General features: G+C 36.5%; 2 protein-coding genes across 2 annotated transcripts in view; both read right to left on the bottom strand.

Moving 5' to 3' along the window:
* Positions 1–1649: 1649 nt before the first annotated feature.
* Positions 1650–13441, bottom strand: c1qtnf5 (C1q and TNF related 5). Its single transcript, XM_073817930.1, has 3 exons — positions 13321–13441; positions 9797–10030; positions 1650–2534 (listed from the first exon to the last, which is right to left on the bottom strand). The coding sequence occupies exons 2-3, from the start codon at positions 10020–10022 to the stop codon at positions 2014–2016; spliced, it is 747 nt and encodes a 248-aa protein (XP_073674031.1). The 5' UTR covers positions 10023–10030; positions 13321–13441; the 3' UTR covers positions 1650–2013.
* A 4500-nt stretch (positions 13442–17941) lies between these two features.
* kmt2a (lysine (K)-specific methyltransferase 2A) overlaps positions 17942–24838 on the bottom strand; it is a 46134-nt gene continuing 39237 nt past the window's right edge. Inside the window, exon 36 of the mRNA XM_073817477.1 lies at positions 17942–22866. Within this exon, the coding sequence (XP_073673578.1) occupies positions 22591–22866 (276 nt within the window). The 3' untranslated portion in view covers positions 17942–22590. The remainder of the gene's footprint in view (positions 22867–24838) is intronic.

The following is a 24838-nucleotide window of genomic DNA, read 5'->3' as shown; positions in this document are numbered from 1 at the left end:
AACCAGCTCACTCAAAGCCCTGTTGTTAAGACTAATAAATAATATGAGTAGTATTGCGAATATTAATGATAAAAGTATTTGGGAGTTAATGACTTGGATTTAGACGCCCTTCTGAGTTTGTTTCTGTCTGGTTGAATTACTCTGCTAACAGCTGTGAAGGGGCAAGCCATGACCTCATGGAAATTAACTGCACAATGGGAGGATACAAATGTACCTCTTATTCTTCCTAACGTTACTGCGAAAACATTCCGTGGACGTGTCTGCCAGCAGCCTGAGGAAAATTGGAACTACTTGTCTTAAAACAAAAACATGCAGAAAAGCAGGAGAAAGCATAGAGAAAAATAAAGAGAAAGCTGCGTTTTGTTTAAACAAAGTACAAACTGTGTAAAATGAGGCTTGTTAACTGAGTGACTCAGCACAAAGAGGCAACCAAACGCAAATCATGAGTTCTGGATTTCTATGAATATACAATTTGAAATTTAATCTAGTCATATTAGCGAAACTAGCAAAGAACATCTGTTACCGATAACATGATGGTGCATAAAAACGCTTACTTAGTCACTTCCAAAACAAACTTAATTGTTAGCCAACACAGCATTCCATTCGACCAATATGAATCAGTCCTGCAATCTATGTGTGGAAATTTTTCACCCTCACGCAAAATTTCCACTTAATAAAACCGGAATAATTCGTTCATAATGTGTTAAATTTGGCTTCAGGATCCGCTTCCAGGTATTTTTAGCTACAAAACAGCTTGCAAATTGGTGTCAAACCATATTATTTTAACGCATTATCTTAATTAAGAGCACACCGGTTTGTAGTACGAACAGTTTTACCCTTATTGTGCGTTGTTATTCTTCTGGTTATTTCCCAATAGAGTGTTTTCATGACGCCTCACCAATATGCCATATTGGCAGCACTGAATGTAAACAATGCCACTGAACCGAATGAAACTCGCATATTTTGCTGATTATTGCAGCTGAAAATGGTCAATTATTGTCATGTTTTGGGTTGTACTAATTGGTCGGACCGGGAAAAACATTTGGAGCACTACAGACTGCCAAAATCAAAGGAGAAGGAGAAGAGTGCAAAAAACTGGCTGAGGAACAGAAGGCGTTTGTAGTGGGCCAAACAGAACCAAGATTTCCAGGGCAAGAATCTTGTCAACAATCGTGTTTGTTCTTATCATTTTCGGTCAGGTAGGTGAAATATTAGGCTATTATCTTAATTGATACTGCTTGTACATGTCTTTATTCCTGCTTATACTAAGTCCTTCTCTATATGATTTAGCAGCTCCCACCAGTTTTCTTCCGTGGTATAGACAGCATAAATTAGCTGAACAATGTATTCAGTAGTATTAACCCTGCAATCCATGCTGTTGTTTACATCCTTGTATCGCCAGTATAGACACACATCCGGGTAACTGGAATACTTCTGCATTAAAGAATAAGGATACAGGTTTGGAACGACTTGGTGAATAAATAATTACAGCATTTACTGCAAAAAATGAAGTATTGCTTTAAAAGCGCCATGAAACGTGAAATGACAGCTTACAGTTTTCCAGCAGGAGAAATGGCTTTTCCTGGTATCATTTACTGACGAATTAGGTAATTATGAGAGTAATTTTTTATTGAAGTCATATTCCAGAGACGTGTTGGAAAGTATTTATTGTGCTTTTTCACAAAATAGAGACTGCCACCAGAATAAACATTTTCTGTAAAAACAGCAGATGGTTTTCTTTTTCATTATTTTCATTTTTTATGCCATATTTCCAAAGAAGCAATGTGTTTCATTAATGACTTTCATACTTGAGTTCTGTGCATGGAAATACTCCAGTAATTTTATTCTGTATGACTAAATGTGCTTAGAACGTAATCATCTGTGCAGTGCTGATCATATCTGATTCTAATAAAATGATTCCAAATGAAGGCCGATTAAAGGCCTTTGTCTTACCTAATAAAGGATTCATGAAACCTGCATGAGAGAGAAAGTTAGTAGCAGTGTGCTTTAAATCTATGCAAAAACAGCAGAGTTTTTCCAGTCTGAGTACACTAGGAAACCAGTGAAAGTGCTGTCTGTCTTCGAGCTGGAGTAAAAGCCAGTGTACTCGCTCAAGGCCATCTGCACCCAAACCTGATCTCCTGGAATCAAGTGCAGTAGTGTCCCTCCAGAAAGTGAAGCTGGTTTGGACCAGTTCCCGAAGATCTGAAAGTAGGAGGCCACGGTGTTTCCGTTCTTTATAAGGTCAAACTGCAAGCTGGAGCGGTAGACCGTAGCATGAACAGCGAAGTAGTAAACGCCCGGCACTCTGCAGGTGAATCGTCCCGTTTCGGGATTGTAATCCCCCTGCTCATTTAAAATGATTTTGTCAAAGCGCACCGCATCCCCTACCGTCAATGGGCTTGTGCGGGCCTCGGACAGTTTGGCGCTAAAAGCTGATTTAGGGGCCACCGCACACTCGCCTGGGCTTCCTCTCTCTCCTTTTTCGCCTGGATCCCCTCTGTCTCCTGTAAGGCCCCTCACGCCCGGCTGACCTGTGATAAGCATTGTAGGATTTTTGTTCTACTATTGACATTCAATAGAGTGCTGCAGGGTTGACCCATTTTATATCATGTGGGAATAAAAGATGTAAGAATCATAAGCTTTCATTGTAGCTATTTTTCTGCAAGAATCCATAAAACAATGGAAGCCACTAAATAAAACATTTTTAAAAAGGTTATTGTGACTTTTTATCTCACAATTCTTCCTTTTTGTTCTCAGAATTGTGAGATATAAACTTGCAATTGTGAGTTATATAGTTAGAGTTGAGAGATATAAGCTTGTAAACTATCAACTGTGAGTTAAAGTCAAAATTGCAATTACAGTTAGGACTTTTTCAGAATTGCGAGAAATTCTGACCATTTTTCTCTCAATTGCAAGTTTATATCTTACAATTCTAAAAAAGTCAGAACTGTAAGTTTATGTCTCACAATTTTGACTTTTCTAGAATTCTGACTTTTTTCTCACAACTTTAAGTATATATCTCACAATTCTGACTTTTGTTTTTGCAATTCTGACTTCTTGCAATTGCAAGTGCATATCTCACAATTCTGACTGTTTTTTGCAATTTTGACTTTTTCTTGCAATTCTGACTTTTTCTCACAATTGTAAGTTTGTATCTCGCAATTCTGACTTTTTTTCTCAGAATTGTTAGAAACTCACAATTTGGGATTATAAAGTCCAATTTCGAGGGGGGAAAAAGACAACTGCGTTATAAAGTCAGAATTACGAAATAAACTCTAAAATATATCTCTCAAATCTGACTTTTTCTCTCAGAATTGCGAGATATAAACTCATAATTGCAGTAAATGAAGTTTTTATCTCGCAATTCCATTCTATTCTTTTTCTCTTTTTTTGTGAGTTTTTATTTCACGATTCTGATTTTTAGACTTTTTTTTCTCACATAAAGTCAAATTTTGAGCGGGAAAAACTTGTGTTATAAAGTCAGAATTGCGATATGATCTTGTAATTCTTAATTTTTTTTTAGAATTGTGAGTTTATATCTTGCAATTCTTAATTGTTTTTCATCAGAAAAACATGTTAAAAAACTCAACATTTTTCTCAGTTAAAGTCCAATTTTGGGGGAAAAAAGATAAGTGTTATAAAGTCAGAATTGCAGTATTACATTTACATTTACATTTATTCATTTAGCAGACGCTTTTATCCAAAGCGACTTACAATTGGGGTATAAACAGTATAAAAACTGTATAAACTCTTAACTCAATTCTGGCTGTTTCTCTCAGAATTGCGAGATATAAACTCACAATTGCGATATAGTTTTATCTCGCAATTCTGACTTTTTCTCGCAATTGCTACACTGTAACCGATTTTTGTAATTTGAACAGTATTTTACTGTAATATCTACAGTAAGATACTGTAAAATGTATATACAGTATTTTACTGTAAACTGCAAAGGATTATGGGAAAATATATGATCACTACTGTAATTATCCACTACTGTAAATCCGTTTACAGTAAACTACTGTAAATTTACAGTAGTGAACTTGCCCGCGAAAAATTGACCAATGGCAAGGGCGATTTTTTTTCTCTCCTGCTGAGAGGAAGTGGCGGTAAAAAGGACAAAAGGAGAAATGTTGCACCAATAACTTGACAAAAGGGTTAGTATATTATTTGTGTTTTATGAAAAACTGAACAATTTTAAGATGTTTTCACTTGTTAACAGCAAACTAACAATATTCATCGTGTTTTGCATGTCGGTAGCCTTTTTTTCTGACTGACGGCCGGGGCGCCGCCATAACGGTGAAAACATGGACTGGTGAGTAACTTAAGGTGACATATATTAGTCGAAATAAACTTTAGTGAAACCGAGAAACGCGTTTGTATATTGTGCTGCCCTTTAATGCAAGTTAGCTCGTCTGACGAGCCCTTAACGTTACTCAAGCTTAACGGCGAACTGAGGTGAAATACTGAGGTAACGTAAAGTGCGTTAAGCAACACCGCTTTTTCTGTGGAGATTTTAAATAGTATTTTCAAGCCCTTCTTTTGCTTGTTATTTTCAAGTTTCTGGTCTGGATGTCGTCTGTAACGTCGGAGGTGTATTTTGGATCTTCTTCTTGTGAATGGCTGCCATAGTATCGTCGATAACATGAACTGGTAAGCTAATAATGTCCATAAGCCGAAGTTGACAAACTCAAAGTTAGTCACAGAGCGGCATAATATCGTTTCAACGCTGCTTCTTTATAGCTGGCAAGGTAATTCTCTTCAAATGATGTTTAAGTAAGAAATGTGTGTATCAATGTCGTATGTAACTTTATAGACGGTCCCTAAATTCAGTGACAGACGTGACATAAACAGCGCGCTAACATGAAACACTGAGGTAAAGCTGAAACACCGCGGTTAAGTGCTTCTTTTGTGTTTTATTTTCAAGTTTGTGGTCTCGTGGTCATGTCGTCTGCATCAGAGGTGTATTGGAGTCTTTTCTGGTGATTGCCGTCGTCGCAGTGCAAACAACAGGTAACGTTAAGCTTTTGCTTTCGTCAACTTAACTAATGTTAACGTTACTAAATTAGCCACAGGCTGCTGTTCTCCACTAACTCACAGAACGGGTTAACGGGTTTTAAAGAGAGTAACGGGCTAGCAATATATTAATATAGCAAGTTTTGCTAATAAATATGATAAATGTTTATTTTATTAAAAATGTAAATTGTATTACTGTACAGTAGTTGTCTTTTCTGATCATAAACTATAGTAACACTAAAAGGGTGTTGTGACACTGTCTGTTACAGGAGATTTCTCCAAGCACTAACTGGATGCTGACCATCAGGGGCAGAATCATCACACAGCCAGCTGTCCATTTTACAGACATGCAGAATAAGGTAACCTAAAACATATTTTGTTTTACATTGCATTTACATTCATGCATTTTTCAGATGCTTTTATCCTAAGCAAGTTATATTGTATTTAAAGTACACATTTGTAAGGTATTTATTTCCTGGGAATGTTTTTTATTACCATATAAAATTATTTCTATTAAACCAGCATTTAAACCGCAAAATGCAGCTGCTTCAGGTGTCTTTAACTTACTGTAACCTTTAAATTCATAATAGCAATCTTACTGTCTGTCAATTTAGATTATTGTTACTGTAAAACAACAAATAGAGATTTTTAATCATAGTAGGCCTATTATATGCACAGACTTTCTAGGAAACACACACCTGTTTAGAATGTTTATATGAACAGATTGGTTAGCATTTAGCATGGTCTGTGGCAGACTTTACTAAGTGTCAGGGCAACAAAATTCAATAAACAAGAATGTAATATTAAGTGATTTAAATCAAGAAGAAAATATTGTCTTTTTGCTCCATTTAGTAAAAACGGTTCTTAACAAAGCCATGTTGTGCATCTCTGCACACAGCAGTGTTTCATTACTGAATGAATTTACCTTTTTTAAACACCTAGAATCAGTGACTTACTGACCCATTCATAAAATTCTTTATAAAAAATTTCAAGAAAAAGTTTCTTCAGTTTTTTTTCTTACTACTGCGTTCGTATGTAGTATATAATTTTTTTTTTAAATGCATACAGCACCAAGTTCGACAGTTGAGGCAAATTCTTTAAACACTGTTTTTCTTGTGCTTGCAGGTTCGTTCAGACAGTCAACCTTTGTGGCAGCAAATGCATTGACAGTCACAGATCAGATGGACTTCTGGAAAGAGGGTGCAAACAACAAGCATCAGCCTGAATCCCATTCTGCCGTTTCTCATCAGAGAGCTTGTCAACTTGACTCAAAATTACTAAAATTTAACACAACACAAACACATTTTTACTGTATTATTTTATTTTATTTACACTACCAGACAAAGCTTTTGAACAGTAAGATTTTAAATGTTTTTAAAGAAGGTCTCTTCTGCTCACTAAGCCTGCATTCATTTGATCCAAAGTACAGCAAAAACAATACACTTTTGAACAATTTTTATTATTTAAAATAACTGTTTTCTTTTTGAATATATTTTAAAATGTAATTTATTGCTGTGATCAAAGCTTAATTTTTAGCATCATTACTGCAGTCACATGATCCTTCAGAAATCATTCTAATAATTTGATTTTCTGCTCAAAAACTATTATTATGATGTTGCTGAAATTATTATAATGCTAAAAACAGTGGAGTACATTTTTTTTTTTCAGGTTTCTTTGATGAATAGAAAGTTCAGATAAACAGCATTTATCTGAAACAGAAATAGTTTGTAACATTATGAATAGGGCTGCAACTAACGATTATTTCAATAATCGATTAATCTGTCGATTATTTTTTCGATTAATCGATGAATCGGATTAAAAAAGAAAGAAAGGGGTTAATTTACAACCCTTTATTCAAAAACAGAACTAAAATCTTTAGAAAGTGCACGAACAAGTTGCTCCTTGAACTGTTATAAAATCAATAATAATAATAAAATAAAATAAAAATGGACTAACACAAAAAACATACATTTGTATGCTTTACATCTGCCAAATATATAGACTTTTTAAAAATAAATAAACTAACTAAATAAACTATAAAAATACTATCCGTCAAGACAGCGGCTTGCTGTGGTGTACATGATGCATTTCCCATCAAGAAGCCTCTCAAATTAAATTCCTCAGTGCGCATTAAAAAAGTCATGTGACTTTGCACGCTGGAACAGGATAACTTGACTAACTTTCTGCTACATTCATTCTGCCATAGCGGTGTTTAGCGTCCTGCCATCAGCAGCGACCAGCTGGAAGAGTTCCGCATTCAAATGCACGCAAAACTGGCCTCAAAGCCCCAGCAAAAGTAATTACCATGAATGTGTCAGGGCAAAAATTAAGAAAATATTGAATTACTTACTAATAAACTAGTAATTTCTGATTCAGTGTTGCAAAGATGAAGCTGAAGATCCTGCCATCTGCTCATTAATGCCTAATGCATCTTTAAACTAAGGTAGACCCTTTACAGTTCCGGGTGGTATTTTACTCTTACCTTTATAAGCAAAAAAAGAAATTCCACATTGCACTAGCGTCTCCATGTTCTGCAAAGCGCGCTTCTCTCCGCACAAACTTTGGATTTATATTGATTGAATGATTAAACTAATATTGTGATATGTTTTAAGTTTTTTTGTATCAATGGATTTTAATTTAAATCGCGATGACTTGAGCAGGCTATTGATCTGTCTGCCGCTGTTTGCTAGGTCATGACTTTAAAAAAACGAAAACTTGAATTTAACAAACAAAACGTGTTCCAAATATATCTCTAAATTAACTTTATAAACTAAAGAAACGAAAATAAATGTAATCACTTTGCTATTAAAACAGCAGCTGTGTAATGAGGAAGAGAAAGAGAAAAAAAGACAGTCGGACTGGAAATGATGAACTGTCGAACATTGTTGCAAGGAATGTTTGTTTAATAGCCTATTTAATATTCTTAGGCTACTTTCTTAATTAAATATATTATTTCTTTGATTTATTTTAGCGTTTTTAGGCTGCTTGTTTGCTGACTGAAGTGTAGGCTATATATAAAAAAAAACAACGTGCCACCGTCACAGCCCTATTCAAAACTGAGACAATTTCACCTCAGCAGAGCTCCTCTTTCTCCTTACGGTTGTGGTATGTTTTCGACACATTATACAGACAGACAGTGTTACAAAAACTATAGAAGTAGTTTTCTCCATCTCCACTATCCAACGACCCGTACAGCAGCTGTTTTGCGATCGAGAATTGGCTGCTGTGAAAGTAGGCTAGCCTAAGTAGGCTTAAATACAAACATGTATATCAAATAAATCGGGACAGCACCGATCTGTGTGCTAGCAGACCGGGAGGTGCAAGATTCGATCTTCGAACGCCTTACATTACCAGATAATCTTAATCATAAATTAAATCCGCATTTTTTGATGGAAACACAGTTTATGAGGCGCCGAACTCTGCTGGCATCAGTGCGGGAGAGAGACCGAATGTGTCCACTCCGCACTGCGCTCCTTTTTTTAAATATATAATTAACCAAATGCCTCTGCGTCGCGCGACACAACGAATCGATTATGAAATTCGTTGCCAACTCTTTTAGTAATCGATTTTTATCGATTTTATCGATTCGTTGTTGCAGCCCTAATTATGAATGTCTTTATTATCACTTTTGATCAATTTAAATCATCCTTGCTAAATAATATCTTTCTATTCATCAAAGAATCCTGAAAAATCTAAAAATTAAATAAAATGTTTATCAGCATACTAGAATGATTTCTGAAGGATCATGTGATACTGAAGACGAGTAATGATGCTGAAAATTCAGCTTTGATCAAAGGAATAAATTAAATTTGGATCAAATTAATGCAGGCTTGGTAAGCAGAAGAGAATTCTTTAAAAAAATCTTAGTGTTCAAAAACTTATGACTGGTAGTGTACTTACTTATTTTTGCTTTTCAGTATGTGTATGTTTGCCATGATACAAAGTCTCTGTACTTTTAAAAAGAAAATGTTCAACAATTAAAAAGAATATTATCAGAACTAATGCTTATGAGTTATTGTGATTTTTATGGGGTTGGGGTGGTAAAAATCTTGAATTACAGTGCTGTAGGTTAATTGGATTGTTTTTACAGGTAAAAAAATGTTTAAAATAAATGAAAATAAACTCTATAGTACTGATACTGTAATTGAAAATACAGTAAAAATACTGTAATTGAAGATACAGTAAAAACACTGTAAATGAAATTACAGTAAAAATACTGTAAATGAAATTACAGTAAATACCTTTTAGTACTGTAAATGCACTTACAGTAATAATACTGTAAACATTTTTACAGTAACTTACTGGCATCCAGCTGCCAGTAAGTTACTGTAAAATTTACAGCAAACTTTTTACAGTGTAGTTTTTATCTTGCAATTCTGACTTTTTTTTCTCGCAGTTGCAAGTTTATACCTCGCGATTCTGATTTTTTTTTTCTCACAATTCTTCTAAATAATTTTTCAGAATTGCAACTTTATTTCTCAGAATTCTGAGTTTATTTGTCATTTCTGAGTTTATATCAATTCTGAGAAAATAGGTCAGAATTGCGAGATGTAAACTCGCAATTGCAAGAAAAAAGTCAGAATTGTGAGATAAAAAGTCGCAATTACCTTTTTAAGTTTTTATTCGGTGGTGGAAACAGGCTTTCATAGTCAGTGGAAAAATCATTTTTGGTTGAGGGAACCTGCAGGGTGAATAATTTCCTAAAAATATTTGTCATCACTGCAGCACTCAATGGCAGAAGAAGGTGAGAGAGACATCATTGAGCTTGTTATTTTTATACCTGATTCTCCTCTTTCTCCTCTTTCCCCTTTCTCTCCCGGTTGAGCATCACGGCCGTCTCGTCCATCCCTGCCGGGCTGACCGGGGCTGCCGTGCAACCCAGGGGATCCTGGGATACCTGGGCTGCCTGTGCACAAACTGGGGATCTTGTTGTCTTCGAGCGAGTTAGAACAATGTACTGCAATAACAAGCAGCAATGAAAGAGGCCATGTCTGCAGAGATGTCATTGCTCAGTCTGTGGAGAAAAGAAAGAAAAAACATAGTCTCATAAGCTTGTATCTTGTTTCAGGATGATTACTGGGACTAAAAATAGATGTACGGTATGAAGTCTGGACATAATGTGAAAAGCAGTAAAGCACAACTCTGACAGTTGTATGATCTCACCTCTTGGTCAATAGAGTGAGTATGCCAAGGGAAATTTGACAGTACATCGTAATTACTAAAGCACAAGCTGTTCTGTGTAAGTGTAAATGCAGATGAGAGATGTCTTATAGCTTAGGAATTCATATCTTACAGCCTACAGCATACTGCCTTTAAAGTCCATGTGAAGGCAATTCGTTTCTAAACGCATTAGAAATGTATTGCGGAAAACACATTACAAAGACTGTGAACTATGTAGTACTGATTTGTGGAGTTAGATCATTAAACAGTTTCCTCACTTTTTCTGTAATCATGTGTCGATGACACACTGGAGCCACTGAGCATGAGCCTGCCCCTAGCACTATAATAACTAGAGCACATTAGACACTTCACATCAGTCTTTTACCCACTCAGTTGCGAGTTACTGTCATTACTGTTAGTTACTACAGCCTACAGTTTGCTAGCTAACTATGTCTTCGTCATGTAAATGCATATTACCTGTTGTATGGCTGTGTAAATCCAATTAAGCTGCTAGAGGGAGCATGCGTTCAGGTTGTAGTGGTATTTGACAGTTGAGAGAGGTGGGAGCTTTCCTACGAGTAGGCATGGTTTCAGCGATGACAGTGGTTTAAGAGAAGAGAATACTGTCTATTTTTTCATGAATTTGATCACTTATTTAATTTATCATTCAGATTTGGCTGGGTGGGTGTTAACACGTTTAATATTGCTTTACATGGACTTTAAATGCTTTTAAAGGTCCACTAAAGTGTTTTTAAACATACAGCGTTATTCTATCTGTTGACGTCATTTCAACTGAAACAGGAAGACAGGGCGGGACATATCATATCATATACCGCCCCCGACTTCTTTTGTCCCAATAGAAAGCATATTTACACTGTCTGAATCGTTCCCTATCCCCTATATAGTGCACTACGTGCCATTCACAGTAGAGAAAATAATAATTCTGTGAACAAGTGACTGATTTCAGCTGGAACTTCAGCTGCTATTTAAACGTGTAGGGGGCGGGATGGTTTGGATTCTCGAGAGCATTTGATTGGTCAGAAAGTTTGATGAGAAGCTGAAGTGCAGGATGATGTCATCAAAATCGTTGATTCGTATTGGCGGAAGTTAGAGGCTGTAAGTTTTGGATGCTTATATCTTGTAAATGTGAATTTTGCTATTGTTTTGAAACACACTAGCTTATAGATAACCTTAAGGCTAACATATTCATACTAAAAGCCAAAAAAAAAAATTTGATTTCATGGGGACTTTAAAGGATGCATAAGCACCATAAAACTATAGCCTCAGTCCTGATTTACCATTATTGATATTTAAAAGACTGGCCAGAATATCTTACAAAATAAATTTTGGAACAACATGAGGCTGAGTAAATGACAGTTTTAAGTTTTGGGTGAACTATCCTTATTTTGTTGGCTAATATGAATGTAAATCTCCAACACTGAACAAATCAGCAATATTGTTCAATATAAAATGTTTACCTCTGGTTGTGGGACAACAGTTGTTTTAATATGTGACCCTGGACCAAGAAACCAGGCATAAGTAGTATGGGAATATTTGTAGCAATATTTAACAATACATTGTATGGGTCAAAATGATTGACGATGATTTCTTTTATGCCAAAAATCATTAGGATATTAAGTAAAGATCATGTTCCATTAAGATATTTTGTAAATTTCTTACCGTAAATATATAAAACTTAATTTTTGATTAGTAATATGCATTTCTAAGAACTTCATTTGGACAACCTTAAAGGCGATTTTCTCAATATTTAGATTTTTTTGCACCCTCAGATTTAAAAAGAAATTGACCCTTATGACTGGTCCTGGGTCAAATATGTGCTTTCTGTAGATTTTTGTAATTCATGTTGCATTAAAAAGCTCAGTAAGCTGGATATCATCTCCAGTACTGATGGGTTGAAAACCGATGTTTATAGTGAGTTGGTGTATTATAAAAATGCAATATGTGTTAATTACTATAATAAATTTTACTGTCTACAATCTTTTGATAAGGTGCTGAAGCCAGTCAATAATCAGCCTTCAAACACACACTGTCTTTGCAGGATGTATTTGTGGGCTTGTCAGCTCTCGTAATCCTGCCTGGAACTAAGCGCTTCCAAAATTTTATGCCTTACCGTAAATCAGCAGGTTCATTTCAAGTCTGCTGTTTGTCAAACAGCTGTTTCTTATAACTTGAAGCGAAACTGCTGATGATTCACCCTGAGAAATACAACCAGACCACCAAAGCATTCCTCAAACTTCTGCAGAATCAGTTAAAGGACTGGTATCTTCAATTTAATAGAGACATCTGTTCGAGAACATCTGGACTGTTATCTCTCAGGGCCTTGTTTATGTACTTTGGTTCTAAATGCTTTGAGCAGCTCAAACTGAGATGACTCCATGTTAGGAGTTAAGACGAACGACTGCCAAAGAGCGCAAAACAAATACCATCATTCCAGTGTCAGCAGAAAGGTCTGATTTCCAAACAAAGCAAATCACTCACTTCAGAATATTTATTATTGCAGTGTTGCATTTTTGTATACAAGCCTGCCTTAGTATTTGTTTTTGCATTCCTATAATATCATTGCAACATTTAGGCTATACTATAAATTAAACTTTGAGTTGAAATATGGCTTTGGTGCTTATCTTAAAAATTATAAATGGGTCTCAACTGTCAATATTCATAAATTAGTACACTGTCAGAAAAAAAAGGTACAAAAGGCAGCAACCTTTTAAAAGCAATACTTTTGTACCTTATTTATCCCTAAAAAGTGCATACCTTTTTCAGTTTTCAAAATTTGCCTTCAGAAATTGCAGTAAACTGAATCTCTGTTTCAGAATCTCTGGAAGTAAATGACTGAACTGAGATTCGGAATGAACAGTAATGATAAACAATCTTGATGAAAACAAAAAGTTACATAAGAGACTGGATAATCTTTCCATTTAGAGACTCAGCATTGTTAAATATAGTGATGTAATATAGTTATATCTGCACTGAAGTGTCTAAATGGCAGAATATCTACACAAAAAAGTTAATAATTTGCCTACAAAAACAAACCAAAAAGTTTCCGTAACACATTATTAGTGAAAGCAGTCAGAGCCTTCATGACTAAACAAATTTTTGTTATGGAAGAAAAATCGAACTCACCATTTACGTTTTTGAAGCTTCACTGGATTGACAGTCTTGAGCAGGCGAAAGAGAAACGAGCAGTGAAACTCCTCTTTTCTTTGCTGTCCAAGGCGTCTGGGAAAAAATGAGCACTCCTAGTCTTTAGAGGAAATGGGAAGCTATTGGAAGCCAATTAGAAAAGGGGAGGCTGGGAGATGGGGAGGGAGAGAGAGAGATCATCCAAGGGACGGAGACTGAATGTTTGTAGCTTGTCCAAGTTTATAAGCATGAACATTATCTGATACAATAGAGCCCTGGAGATGGGGTCTTGGGCGCCAGCGAACAGTCTGGCGAGATCCATGTGTCTTTAATTAGTGTGGGGTTTACAAAGGAAAGATGCCAGCTTATTGTGGCAGGCGAATTTGCGAGAAATAAGCCGTTCAGGGATTACAGGCCTGTGGTCAACTGAGAGATTGAACTATTCTTGCTTTAAAAACACAAAGCATACTTGATGTGTCATTGATCATGTGACATGGCCACTTTATGTAAACAAATCCTCTGGATTCATAGTCTCCACATCAATAGAGAAAAAATTTTTCTCACTGCATTTGGATAATGATGTGGTTATTTCTGAGTTTAGAGGAGCGGTGACAATTTGCAGACATGCATGAAAGCTGGTGGGATGCACTGATGTGGGTGGCAGCTCGGACACATGGTTTTAGTTACTTTGGAAGCTTTATTTAAAGAGCAAAGCTTCGCCATTAGGGGTATCCAGGCCTGTCTAGAACACGTATTCAGCTTTTTAATTCTCATTATAGGTTTAATGGCTCATAAACTACTTCAGGGAAACTGTTAGTGGCTCCTTATTGTCTGTGGGGTTTCATGAGACCAGGTACTTCACATTATGAACAGCTGGTTGAAACTCGTAACCCTTTATTTGATCTTTTGGTGTGAATGGTTGTAATAAAAAGCTACATTTAAAAAGCTAAATAATGTAATGCTGCTAGATTCTTTTTTGTCTTGCATCAAGAATACTTCATATTGTAGTCTTTCTAACCATTTAAACTAAGAAGCATTTGTTTATTTATGCATGTATTTATGTATGTAGCTGTAACTTTAAAAAATATTCCTTGCATGTAAAACCCAAGCTAAAAGTGGTTAAACTGTTTTCTTCTTTAATAAAACCCTTTTTTGCAAGATCTGGATTACATTATGATTCGTTGATAAAATCTGTTACACGAACAGTTTACAAGAAATCAATTGTAAAAAAACAAACTTGAGCAGCTCTTTCCTGCAGTGGGATCCTTCAAATGGATTTACAAAGGCATATGTGCTACACATAACCAGAAACAGCAAAGTACTTCACGTGTTGTTTTTTTCTTTGCTGTTTAAAGGGGTCATCGGATGACCATTTTCCACAAGTTGATATGATTCTTTAGGGTCTTAATGAGAAGTCTATAACATACTTTGTACACTCTTTTTACCTTGTCAAAATCAGCCCTTTTTAAGAGCAAACTATTCTGTTGCATGTTCCTTCAAATGCTAATGAGCTCTGCTCGCCTCGCCCCGCCCCTCTCTGCCGTGGGATGACGAGCCGTAATGTTTACTTTAGCCGCGGAACTTGCTAACTAGCACATTAATAAGAAAGGCCATTTGCAAAGATGCATAAAAAACCCTTCTACTCACTTCTGCTGTGGGTGAAGCTGCATCACGAATGATTCCCATGAACATAGGCGCATGTGTAGATCGGGATCGGCGCTGTCCTTCCCAAAACGAAAGTAACGTTAATCCTCTGCATCTTCAGCGGCTCAGATGTCGGGAGTAAATGATGACTGCTATGGTTATTATTACATCCAACAACAGAATCAACTCAATCTCAGACATTCTTGTCTTCCCCTGCACCCGAGTCGACACAACGGTGATTGGAATCGGACTGTTTCAGCTCAGTGAGGGTGGGTCAAAGTTAAGGCGCTCATGTCAATCAACTATCGTGGGAGTGGCCTCTGTCGTGTGTCGTCACACTGACTAGAAGCTGAGAATGAACTGATTTTAAAAAAGGGATATTACTTTTAATTGATTAATTTTAATGGATTTTTCTCATTGTAGGGTGGTTGTGTACACAAACTGCCAACACACATTAATGTTCAAACAACATGTAAAAGTGAGTTTTGCATCCGATGACCCCTTTAACATCTATCGAACATTTCCATTACGCAAAAGGTTCTAAAGAAAGGTTAGTCAGGATACTTATATTGTTCTTCACTAGGGGAAAAAAAATCATTCTTTTAAGAAGTGCTTACTAAAAGATTCTTTGGGGAAGCCAAAATGGTTGCATTTTTGCAAAATCCCCTTTTAGAACCATTACGTTACAAGTGTACCATGTTGCCACAGGGCTGTGTAAAAAAAAAAATATATATATATATATCCTTTTTTTAATCGATTCTTATTTTTACGAAACAATGTCACATTTTTAAATCACAAGAATATATTAGTCTAGCCTGTATTCATTTGTGACCCTTGACGACAAAACCAGTCAGCACAGGTATACTTGTAGCAGTAGCCAAAAATACATTGTATGGCTCAAAATTATACTTTCTTTTATGCCAAAATCATAAGGATATCAAGTAAAGATTATGTTCCATGAATGTATTTTGTAAATTTCCTACCGCAAATATATCAAACCTTTTTGATTAGTAATATGCATTGCTAAGAACTTAATTTTGGACATTTTCTAAGTTTTTTTTTTTTTTTGCACACTCAGATTCCAGCTTTCCAAATAGTTGTATCTCTACCAAAAATTGTCCTATCCTAACAAACCATACATCAATGGAAAGCTTTCAGATGAATCTCGATTTCACAAAAATGACCCTTGTGGTCCAGGGTCACATTTAATGAAAGGAACATTGTAGCGCATTCCTATCCAATAAATCGTAGTAAGTTTTGTGCTTTGTTTGTTATGATATGAAAAAAGTTTGAGATTTAAAATTCTGTGCATTTTATTACATTACTCAAACAAAATGCCGTTTTGGCGCTGTTTCATAGCCTGGCTATCACCAGACCACGTTATGACTTCGTCATGATTCGTGGTCTGGGAACCACATGTTCATTTTCTCGTATTTGAGGCGTGGTTTACGAATGCCCAGAGCCGTTTATTGGGCGATACGAATGTCTATCAAATGCGCCTGTGCGTAGCTCATAGCCAATCGTTTCAATTATCCCGGATGACGTATGTAGAGCGAACGCCAAAAGTTGCTCTTTTTTCAAAATAAACTTGCGTTCTAATGTAATTTGTCGCGTCGGGTCGCGCCGCTCGCGTCCAGTGTAGACACGAAAGATAACCAAAGAGTATAGAAGTACCACTCTTTGAGATAACTTTGCGTCTGCTGCCATGCTGGATCCTTCGGTGAGTCGCATAGAAGGCGTCATCGTCTTGCTGCTCCCTCCCCGTTCGGTGATTGGTTCCCTATCTTAGGTGAAAATTAGGTCCATGGTTTCCAGACTGACTAGAAGCGTGAATAAAATCGCGCTGCGCAAGGCAGTATGGGGACACCCAGGCTAGCTGTTTCATGGAGTGACAGATCGCTGTTAGCGCCTCAGTTCAGGTGAAGCAGCAGCTGATCATTTTTTTCTGTTTTAACTAGTTTCAGCACGAAATAAATCAGAGTAAACGTCCAAAGGTATGTTAAAAGAAAGAGTACAACTTACCGAAAACCGTATCCCGTCTAATGTAATCGCTCAATCAGTGTTTTAACCGCGGAAAGACGTCAGTATAACAGCTTGTAAACAATGTCACGCATCGCCACATCTACCGCAGAAAAAAAACATACTCGCTGACCATACTCGTTAGTCAGCTAGAAAAATGAACTCTAGAGAGGATAATTTCGCTAAATAACATTCATTATAATTTTTTTAACGTCCTTAACATTGTTTACATTGGAAGAAATCCGTCAAATTTTGGCAGCCACCATTTAAGTTCATATTTCCAAAAAACTAACTTAAGTAGAAATATAATTAGCTGTACATAATGTAATATATTATAATGTAGTACCAGCTGACTCTTGCAGCATTAGTTGAGATTATATTTCCTTGAGAAAATTAGCCATGTTTTGTACCTGATATACAGTCAAGCCAAAAATTATTCAGACACCAGATAAGATTTTTGATGCTTATTACTAGTGGGTGGAGGGCACTACAGTTAATTTATGTAAGTGAGGATGGCAAAATAAAGTAAATTGTGACATATTATACCCAACAATTTTACATTGAGTGGACTACCAGTAAAATGGATTAAATTTGGGTTCAAAAATGATTCAGACATTATTGACCTGTTTTGCTTAAGTGTTTTTTAATTTTTTTTATTGCTAATGCAACCTTATACACCACAGACTGAACAAAATTAAACATTGCTTGGTAATTCGTCAACAAAGTATTGATAGTTAAATATTGTCATACCAACAGTGGTAATCCATTACATACCTTTCTATCAATGTTATCTGACATTATCAAAATGAGTTCTTGTCATATTTTACTAACATTTTCTAAACTATAATAAATAAACTATGATAATGTAAGATGTTAAAGGTGTCTGAATAAGTTTTGGCTTGAGTCATGTAACTAGTGGTCTATCAATTCTGGAAAGATAAAACGACAAGAGATCAAGTTTGAGTAAACAAGACATGTTTATTATTTAAACTATCACTTAAATAAAAAAAGTGCATAGAAAATAAACATGATTAGAAATTTTCCTTTTTACAGTTGTTATGTACAATTTTTTTCCTCATTATACATTCATCCTTAAGTAGTTTGTGGTTGAATATTTTCAATTTAACAAATTTTCCTTCATTTTTCTGTAAAATGGTAAAACACTGATGGGGCAACTTGGAGAAAAGAAACAAATTTGAAATAAAAACCTTAAAACGGTCAGTATCAACATCAACATGATTTCTCAAAGCTACGGGGGGAAAGAGTGTTGGTAAGACAAAGGAAAACTTTCATCTCAAGACCTTTCTGACTCCCTAAAGTACCTCCGATGGTCCGCAACTCATTTCTGTACAAAGTGAACCACGTTAAAACTCCGAAAACAGGAAGCACAGTCATCTGCTCTTGGAAAGGAGCTTTACCTCAGTGTACATCTAGAGATGTTTGCAGAAATAAATAAATAGAATGGTTACCATTACTCATTACAGAACATCACATAAGAAAAAAAGTACAACTTAAGATCCAATAGGAGAGAGAGGTATAGGTGACATGGCTGGGTTTAGGCAAGGACATTTTTTTTTTCCTGATGTCCACAAACTGTTAAAAATGTACAGAGTAAAATAAAGCCGACTACACCATCAAAAGCAAACAAATTATCAATGCTCAAAAAGTTTACAACCACATTTTACATGAACTCGTTTCATAATATAAATAACGCTCCTTGCCAAATAAAAAAAGTTCAAACTAATGGAAAAACTAAAGAAAAAAACAAAACTGCAATGCTCCATTGAGGGAGCATACACAGGCACAGGAAAACTGGTACTTGATCTTGATATTAAATTGATGCACATTAGTTACTCTAAAGTTTATCTGTAACACAAAACCATTATAGATTATACACTGAACATTGCAATTAACCATTATGAAGCTGCTGTTTGCTACTGTAACTAAGTTTGTCTGTCCATTCCGTATATTGTGTAGATATTGAAGTACAAGTTACTATTCATACACGTTTAGTTTATATATATATATATATCATGTATATTGTGTATACATATATACTGTTGACTATAATTACAGGAGAAGGTGTGGTACCACTCGCGTGGCGTGGAAGAGTAAAGTCCAGGAAAACGACAGAGCATGTCTGCTTCTGAAACACTGACCGAGCGCTGTTACACCAGTTTGTGGAGCGTCTGACGTTGTATTGATGTCTGTGTGCAGGAGTCTATTACAAAGCCCTTAGGATTAGTAACTGCATTACAAAAAAAATATATTAATAAAATAAAAATCTTATTTCGTTAGACTGAGCAATAGTTTCTGTAGAACCCTGCTGTATAATCCTCCTATTTTACGCAAGAAAAAGCTGTCCCGTATCTTCCCAGCCTTTCATGTTGGAAAAATCAAAATAAAAGAAACCAAACAAACATAAAAAAATTCTAGAGAATACATTCAACAACGGCCTAGCTGCAGAGTTCAGCACGTCCTGTTCCACAGGGGTGCCGGGGCGAGAGGAAAGTTGGGCGAGACCCCCCAATAATCCCTGAAAACGATGGCTAAACCGCAAAATCGGATCAATATAAACACGTATACAAATAAGAGGCAGCAGCCAACAAATGTTCAATGTGAGGCAACGTACAGAACTCTGATCTTCAGTGCCATAGTCAAAAATGAAATGCTGGGAAAAGTCTAAATTATTGCAGCCTAGGTACAGTGAGGGCTGGAGGGGGTCTGCAGTGGCCGAGGAAAACAAAAGAAACAAAACACAATTGTTTTAGAGTTAAACATACGAGGCAATGAGGAACTGGCCTTGAAAAAGTGGCTCGCTAAGGAAGCCACACTTGCACAAAGCAGCTTCGTCTAGAGGTATGTACAGATCCCGAACCATTCTGCGATACCCACAAACGCTACAGCATCCCTTTAAAAATCATACACGAAAAACAAAACGAGAGTTTCAAGTGGAATCTGTTTGTGCCCTAGTTAAAACAGCTTTGAATGCTCCTCAGCTGATCCGATCATCCGAAAAGGAAAACCACCAGAGAAATTTACAGAGAAGGCACCAAACTTCTGAAAATCTGAACCATGGAAGAAGAACAATCCACAGAACATCCACAAAAATGAGAAAGCCACATCTGTCTTAGCCTTATTCAAACAAACTCGGGAACAGGTGTGAGGAGTGTCGACATTTACGAGAACGATGATACGAGCAAATAATGTGCATTGACTGAATGGCTGGCTGGAGCGTCCATGCAGTGCCAAGGCAACATGTGTTGAAGAAGACTGGGAAGAAGACTGATCTTCAGTGCACAAGACCGTGAGGAAACCTCTCCTCTCCGCTCCTCCATATATATAGTGCTTTACAAGTAGTTTTACACGGGATAGCCTCTGTGGCGATTCCTTGCATTACACCAATCTCTACGAAAATATTTTGATATAACAAAATATATGGAATAAACTTTGGGACTCGTCAGTTGCTAGAACGCTAGAGAAGGATTCCATGCATCGTTCCTCCGAGTTTTAGAAAACGCAAAGAGGGAATTTTTAAGGGCTGTTCTTGCATGTGATTTTAAGGCTGGCACTAAAAAAGGAGAGTCGTATCAAACCGATCCGCACTTAGAAAACCTACACACCTTTTTGAAATGATATTTGAAATGTTCACGCTTGATCTGGGTTGGCATTGAGAGGCTCTGGTGGACCGCACTCTGTGGGAACTGCTTCAGTCTTTGGAATAGAAACAAACACTTGGGCTACCAAAACGAAACAAAAAAAAGACGAGACAGTGCTATAAAAATGTCTGGACAAAGAATTAGTGTTCTAAATCTATTATTTCCTACAAAAATGTTGATAAAATAAATACAATGTATTATTAAAAATATAAATACCATTGTTAAGTGCTATTCACCAATGAGTGCTTTTTAGTCATTTGTATAGAAAAATATACATATTATTTACATTATTCAGCGAATGATATTTGTCAGTGACGAGAACAAAAATAGTTGAGTTTTAAAATCGCCTCAAAAATGTAATCTAATCATTTTATACACAACTACAGGCCTAGGGAGTAAAAATTGGTGAGACTCGCTAAAATCACTTAAATTCTATGAGGTTTCGCAATGACATGCAAATTATACTTTGTGTGAGCTACTTTCTCTCTGAATTATAAAAACGGACAGTAAATAAAAGCATGTTATTCCCCCCCCAGCAGGCTTGTGCACAATTCAGAATTGGCCGCCATTCAATTCATGAGTTGGAATTTGAATTGAATTGACTCCGTCCCACAGGAAGTTGAATTTGAATTGGAGTTGGAATGACAGGAAGTGGAATTAAATTCATGGCAATTCAAAAACATTCCACACAGTCATACAACAGAAAGAATGTGTTGAATCTCACATACAATTACATTAATTTTGTAATTTAATAGCATAATTTCATTACACATAACTAGTCACTCCTCAACCCTGCATACATTTTGTTTCAACATATAGATAATGATCAAATTCTTGAAATAAATTACTCCCTCAATGTTTGATTAGTTTTGTTCAAAATGTTATTTTCATTTCAAAGTAATCAAATAACACAGTGTAATCTGTACAAGTAGTTCAAACTAATATCACTTATAGAATATGTAATGAAATCATACCTGACATATATTGTAAAGCTTCATTGGTAAACACTTCACTTATGTATACAAATTTCTTTGAATTTGTATTGAATTGCAATTCTGCTTCCTTCAATTCAAATTCGAATTGTAATTCTAGATCCTGTTTTTGACATCAATTCAAATTCAATTCAAATTCAAGAATTTAGGAGTCATTCTCAATTCAATTCTGAATTGTGCACAAGCCTGCCCCCCAGACCTCAGAAAATGGCCGTCAGTCCACCAGGATCTCAACCTGCCCAGAAGCACATCTCAATAAGCCCTACTCTTCGTAACGCATTTCTTTCTACCACTGGCCAAAACAACATTTTTCTTGAGACAATCTATTCCTGGGACCACTGCTCCCCCTAGTGTTTCCCCTCATCATCTCTCCTATGAGATATTTACAGTGTCTTCCATACAGAGAATCGGGCCCAGCTTGGCAAGGACCGTGGATGCTCTGAAGGCTTCGATGTACATTCAAAAAGGGAGAGATGTCTAAACAGGTCAGGCTAAAAAAAGATTATGTATCGTCAATCTACAAACATTAAATCTTTCCCTTCCGAAATTGCACTTTGGTGTAAAATGGAACGATGTGGCAATTTTTCAGTAATTTGTCACACTTGGTAAATAAGGGCAGGCCAGACTTATTACAAATTTAAAACTATCCTTCTTAAAAAAAACTTAAAACAGTAAAATAAAAGGTAATATAGAAAAGTTAAGAACGTGGGGGCACTAATCTCTTAAACTGGGCATTTATAAAGGGGACACAAGGGCAATCTTCTCCATCGCGACTCATTGACTTCTCCGCTCGTTTGTCTTTTTTCTTAAAATCAAACAACTTAAGAGGCACAATACCATTAACCTTCTGATAACCTGAGCCTGCTTCAGTAAAAAAGAAAAAAAAAAACATTTAAAATGTCTCTTCCCTGGCAAGTATATACTCTTGATAGCATTCACAGACTGTGAGTTTGCTTTCAGTTGAGGAACTTGCGACACTTCTTTGCCCCGCAGTTGCAAGGCAGCTTATTGCCTGGTTCTTCGATGGGGAACTTGTAATCGTACGTGAGCTCCTCGCCTTTATAGATTTTGCGTGTGGCGAAAATGACAATGTGCTTCTGACCGTCAACATTGACCACGCGGGAGTAGCAGTTGGGCTCGCACGAGTGGTTAATGAATCGGGCTGCGTTGCCGTGCATGGTGGCGTCCACCACCTCGTAGTCATCGATACGAAACATGTAGCAGCCAATGCCCTGAGTAAACACAAAAAAGACAAATCAATGAGGAACATCAGTGTTGTAGTTTAAAATTCATTGCAGTGATATACAGTGCCTTGCGAAAGTTTCATGTTGCAGCCTTATGTTAAACTGCTTTAGATCACTATTTTTCCACATCAACCTACAGTCCATACACCATTATGACAAAGCAAAACAGAATTGGTAAAACAAAATAAAAAAAACTGAAATAAGTATTGCATAAGTATCCATACACTTAACTTAGTACTTAGTTGAAGCGCCTTTACAGCCTCAAGTCTTTTTGGGTATGATGTGACAAGCTTTACACATCAGCTTTTGGCAATTACCTGCCATTCTTTCCCTCACCTGTTCACCTCTCAAGCTTTGTCAGGTTGGATAGGGACAGGCGCACATTTTCAGGTTTCTCCAGAAATGTTTGATTTGGTTCAATCCCAGGCTCTGGCTGGGCCACTCAAGGACATTCACAGAATTGTCTGTAAGCCACTTTTGCTGTGTGCTTAGGGTTATTGTCCTGTTGGAATGTGAACCTTCTGCCCAGTCTGAGGTTCTGAATGCTCTGCACTGGCCATCTCTATAGTTTGCCGTGTTAAGCCCTTCTACTGCTGAAAAACAGCCCCACAGCATGAGGCTGCTACCACCACACTTTACTTTTAGGATGCTACTTTGCAGGTGATGAGCAGAGCTGGTTTCCTCCAAACATGATGTTTGAAATTAAGGTTCATCAGACCTGAAAATTTTGTTTCTCACAGTCTGAGGGTCCTTTAGATGCTTCTTTGCAAATTCCATGTGTTTTCATGTGTCTGTGGAGTGTTGCAGTGATGTTTGTTCTGTAGGTCACATCTCCACATATGATCATGGAACTCAACTAGAGTGAGCATCAGGATCTTGGTCACCACTCTAACCAAAGCCCTTCTCTATCAACTCTTCACTTTGGCCAGGAGGTAGGAAGAGTCCTGGTTGTTTCAAACTTCTATTAAGGGTAACAGAGACTACATGCTTCTGTACCTTCAATGAATTTTTTCTGAACTCTTTCCCACATGTGTGGCTTGATGCAATCCTGTTTCTGAGCTTTACAGGCAGTTTTTTTGACACCAGGGCTTGGTTTTTGCTCTGATATGCATTTTCAGATGTTAGACCTTTTTATTAAGATGTTTGTCTTTACAAACCATATCCATTCAATTGAATTTGCGACTGGCTAACTCCGCTCAAAGTGTAGTAACGCCTAAAAGCAATATGAATGCTCCTGAGCTAAATTTCAGCTGTCCCACATGGAGTCATTTTTATTTGTAATTTGCAAAGATGGTAAAAACCTATTTTTTTGCTTTGCCATTATGGTGTATGGAGTGTAGAACGATGTGGGGAAAAAAAGTTATTTAAAGCAGTTTAACATAAGGCATCAATATAAAAATGTGAAAAAAAAATGAATACTTTCACAATGCACTTAACAGTGGTAGCAAAAATGATTAGAACACTAGTATTTTCACCAGCTCAAAATTGGTTTTAAGTCAGTTATTTCTATCTTTTGCTGTAGTGTGTCAGTAGGAAATATCAGTTTACATTTCAGTAAACATTCATTTTGCCATTAATTGTAATAATCCACTGAGATTTTTGTTTGAACAAGGAGTCTGACAACAGCCAGTGCTCCACACAGAGATCTGATCTCATCATTATCATCCAGTCTGTCTGGAATGACAAGAAACAGAACAAACTGAGACAGACTAAATCAGAAGAACTGTGGCAACGTCTCCAAGATGCTTCAAGAGACCTACCTGCAAAGCTACCAAAAAAAAAAAAAAAAAAAAAACACTATACGCAAGTGCACATAGAGCAAAAGCTGCTTTAAACGCAAGGGATGGTCACACCAAATGTTTTGTAGTACTGTAGCTTTGCAGGTAGGTTTCTTGAAGCATCTTTGAGACATTGCAACAGCTCCTTTAGATTCAGTCTCAATTAGTTCTGTTTCTTCATA

The sequence above is a fragment of the Garra rufa genome, chromosome 14, assembly GCF_049309525.1.
Source record: "Garra rufa chromosome 14, GarRuf1.0, whole genome shotgun sequence".
NCBI classification, from domain to species: domain Eukaryota; kingdom Metazoa; phylum Chordata; class Actinopteri; order Cypriniformes; family Cyprinidae; genus Garra; species Garra rufa.
Note: the sequence above shows the minus strand (reverse complement) of the source record. Positions and strands in the feature narration are given on the sequence as shown.

Bases quoted from the DNA above. Each gene is read 5' to 3' on its own strand.
- c1qtnf5 (XM_073817930.1), bottom strand. From the start codon at position 10,022: ATGACATCTCTGCAGACATGGCCTCTTTCATTGCTGCTTGTTATTGCA. The intron at 2,535-9,796 runs GTATAAAAATAA...TGCTTATCACAG, and splicing joins AGGAGAAAGAGGAGAATCAG to GTCAGCCGGGCGTGAGGGGC.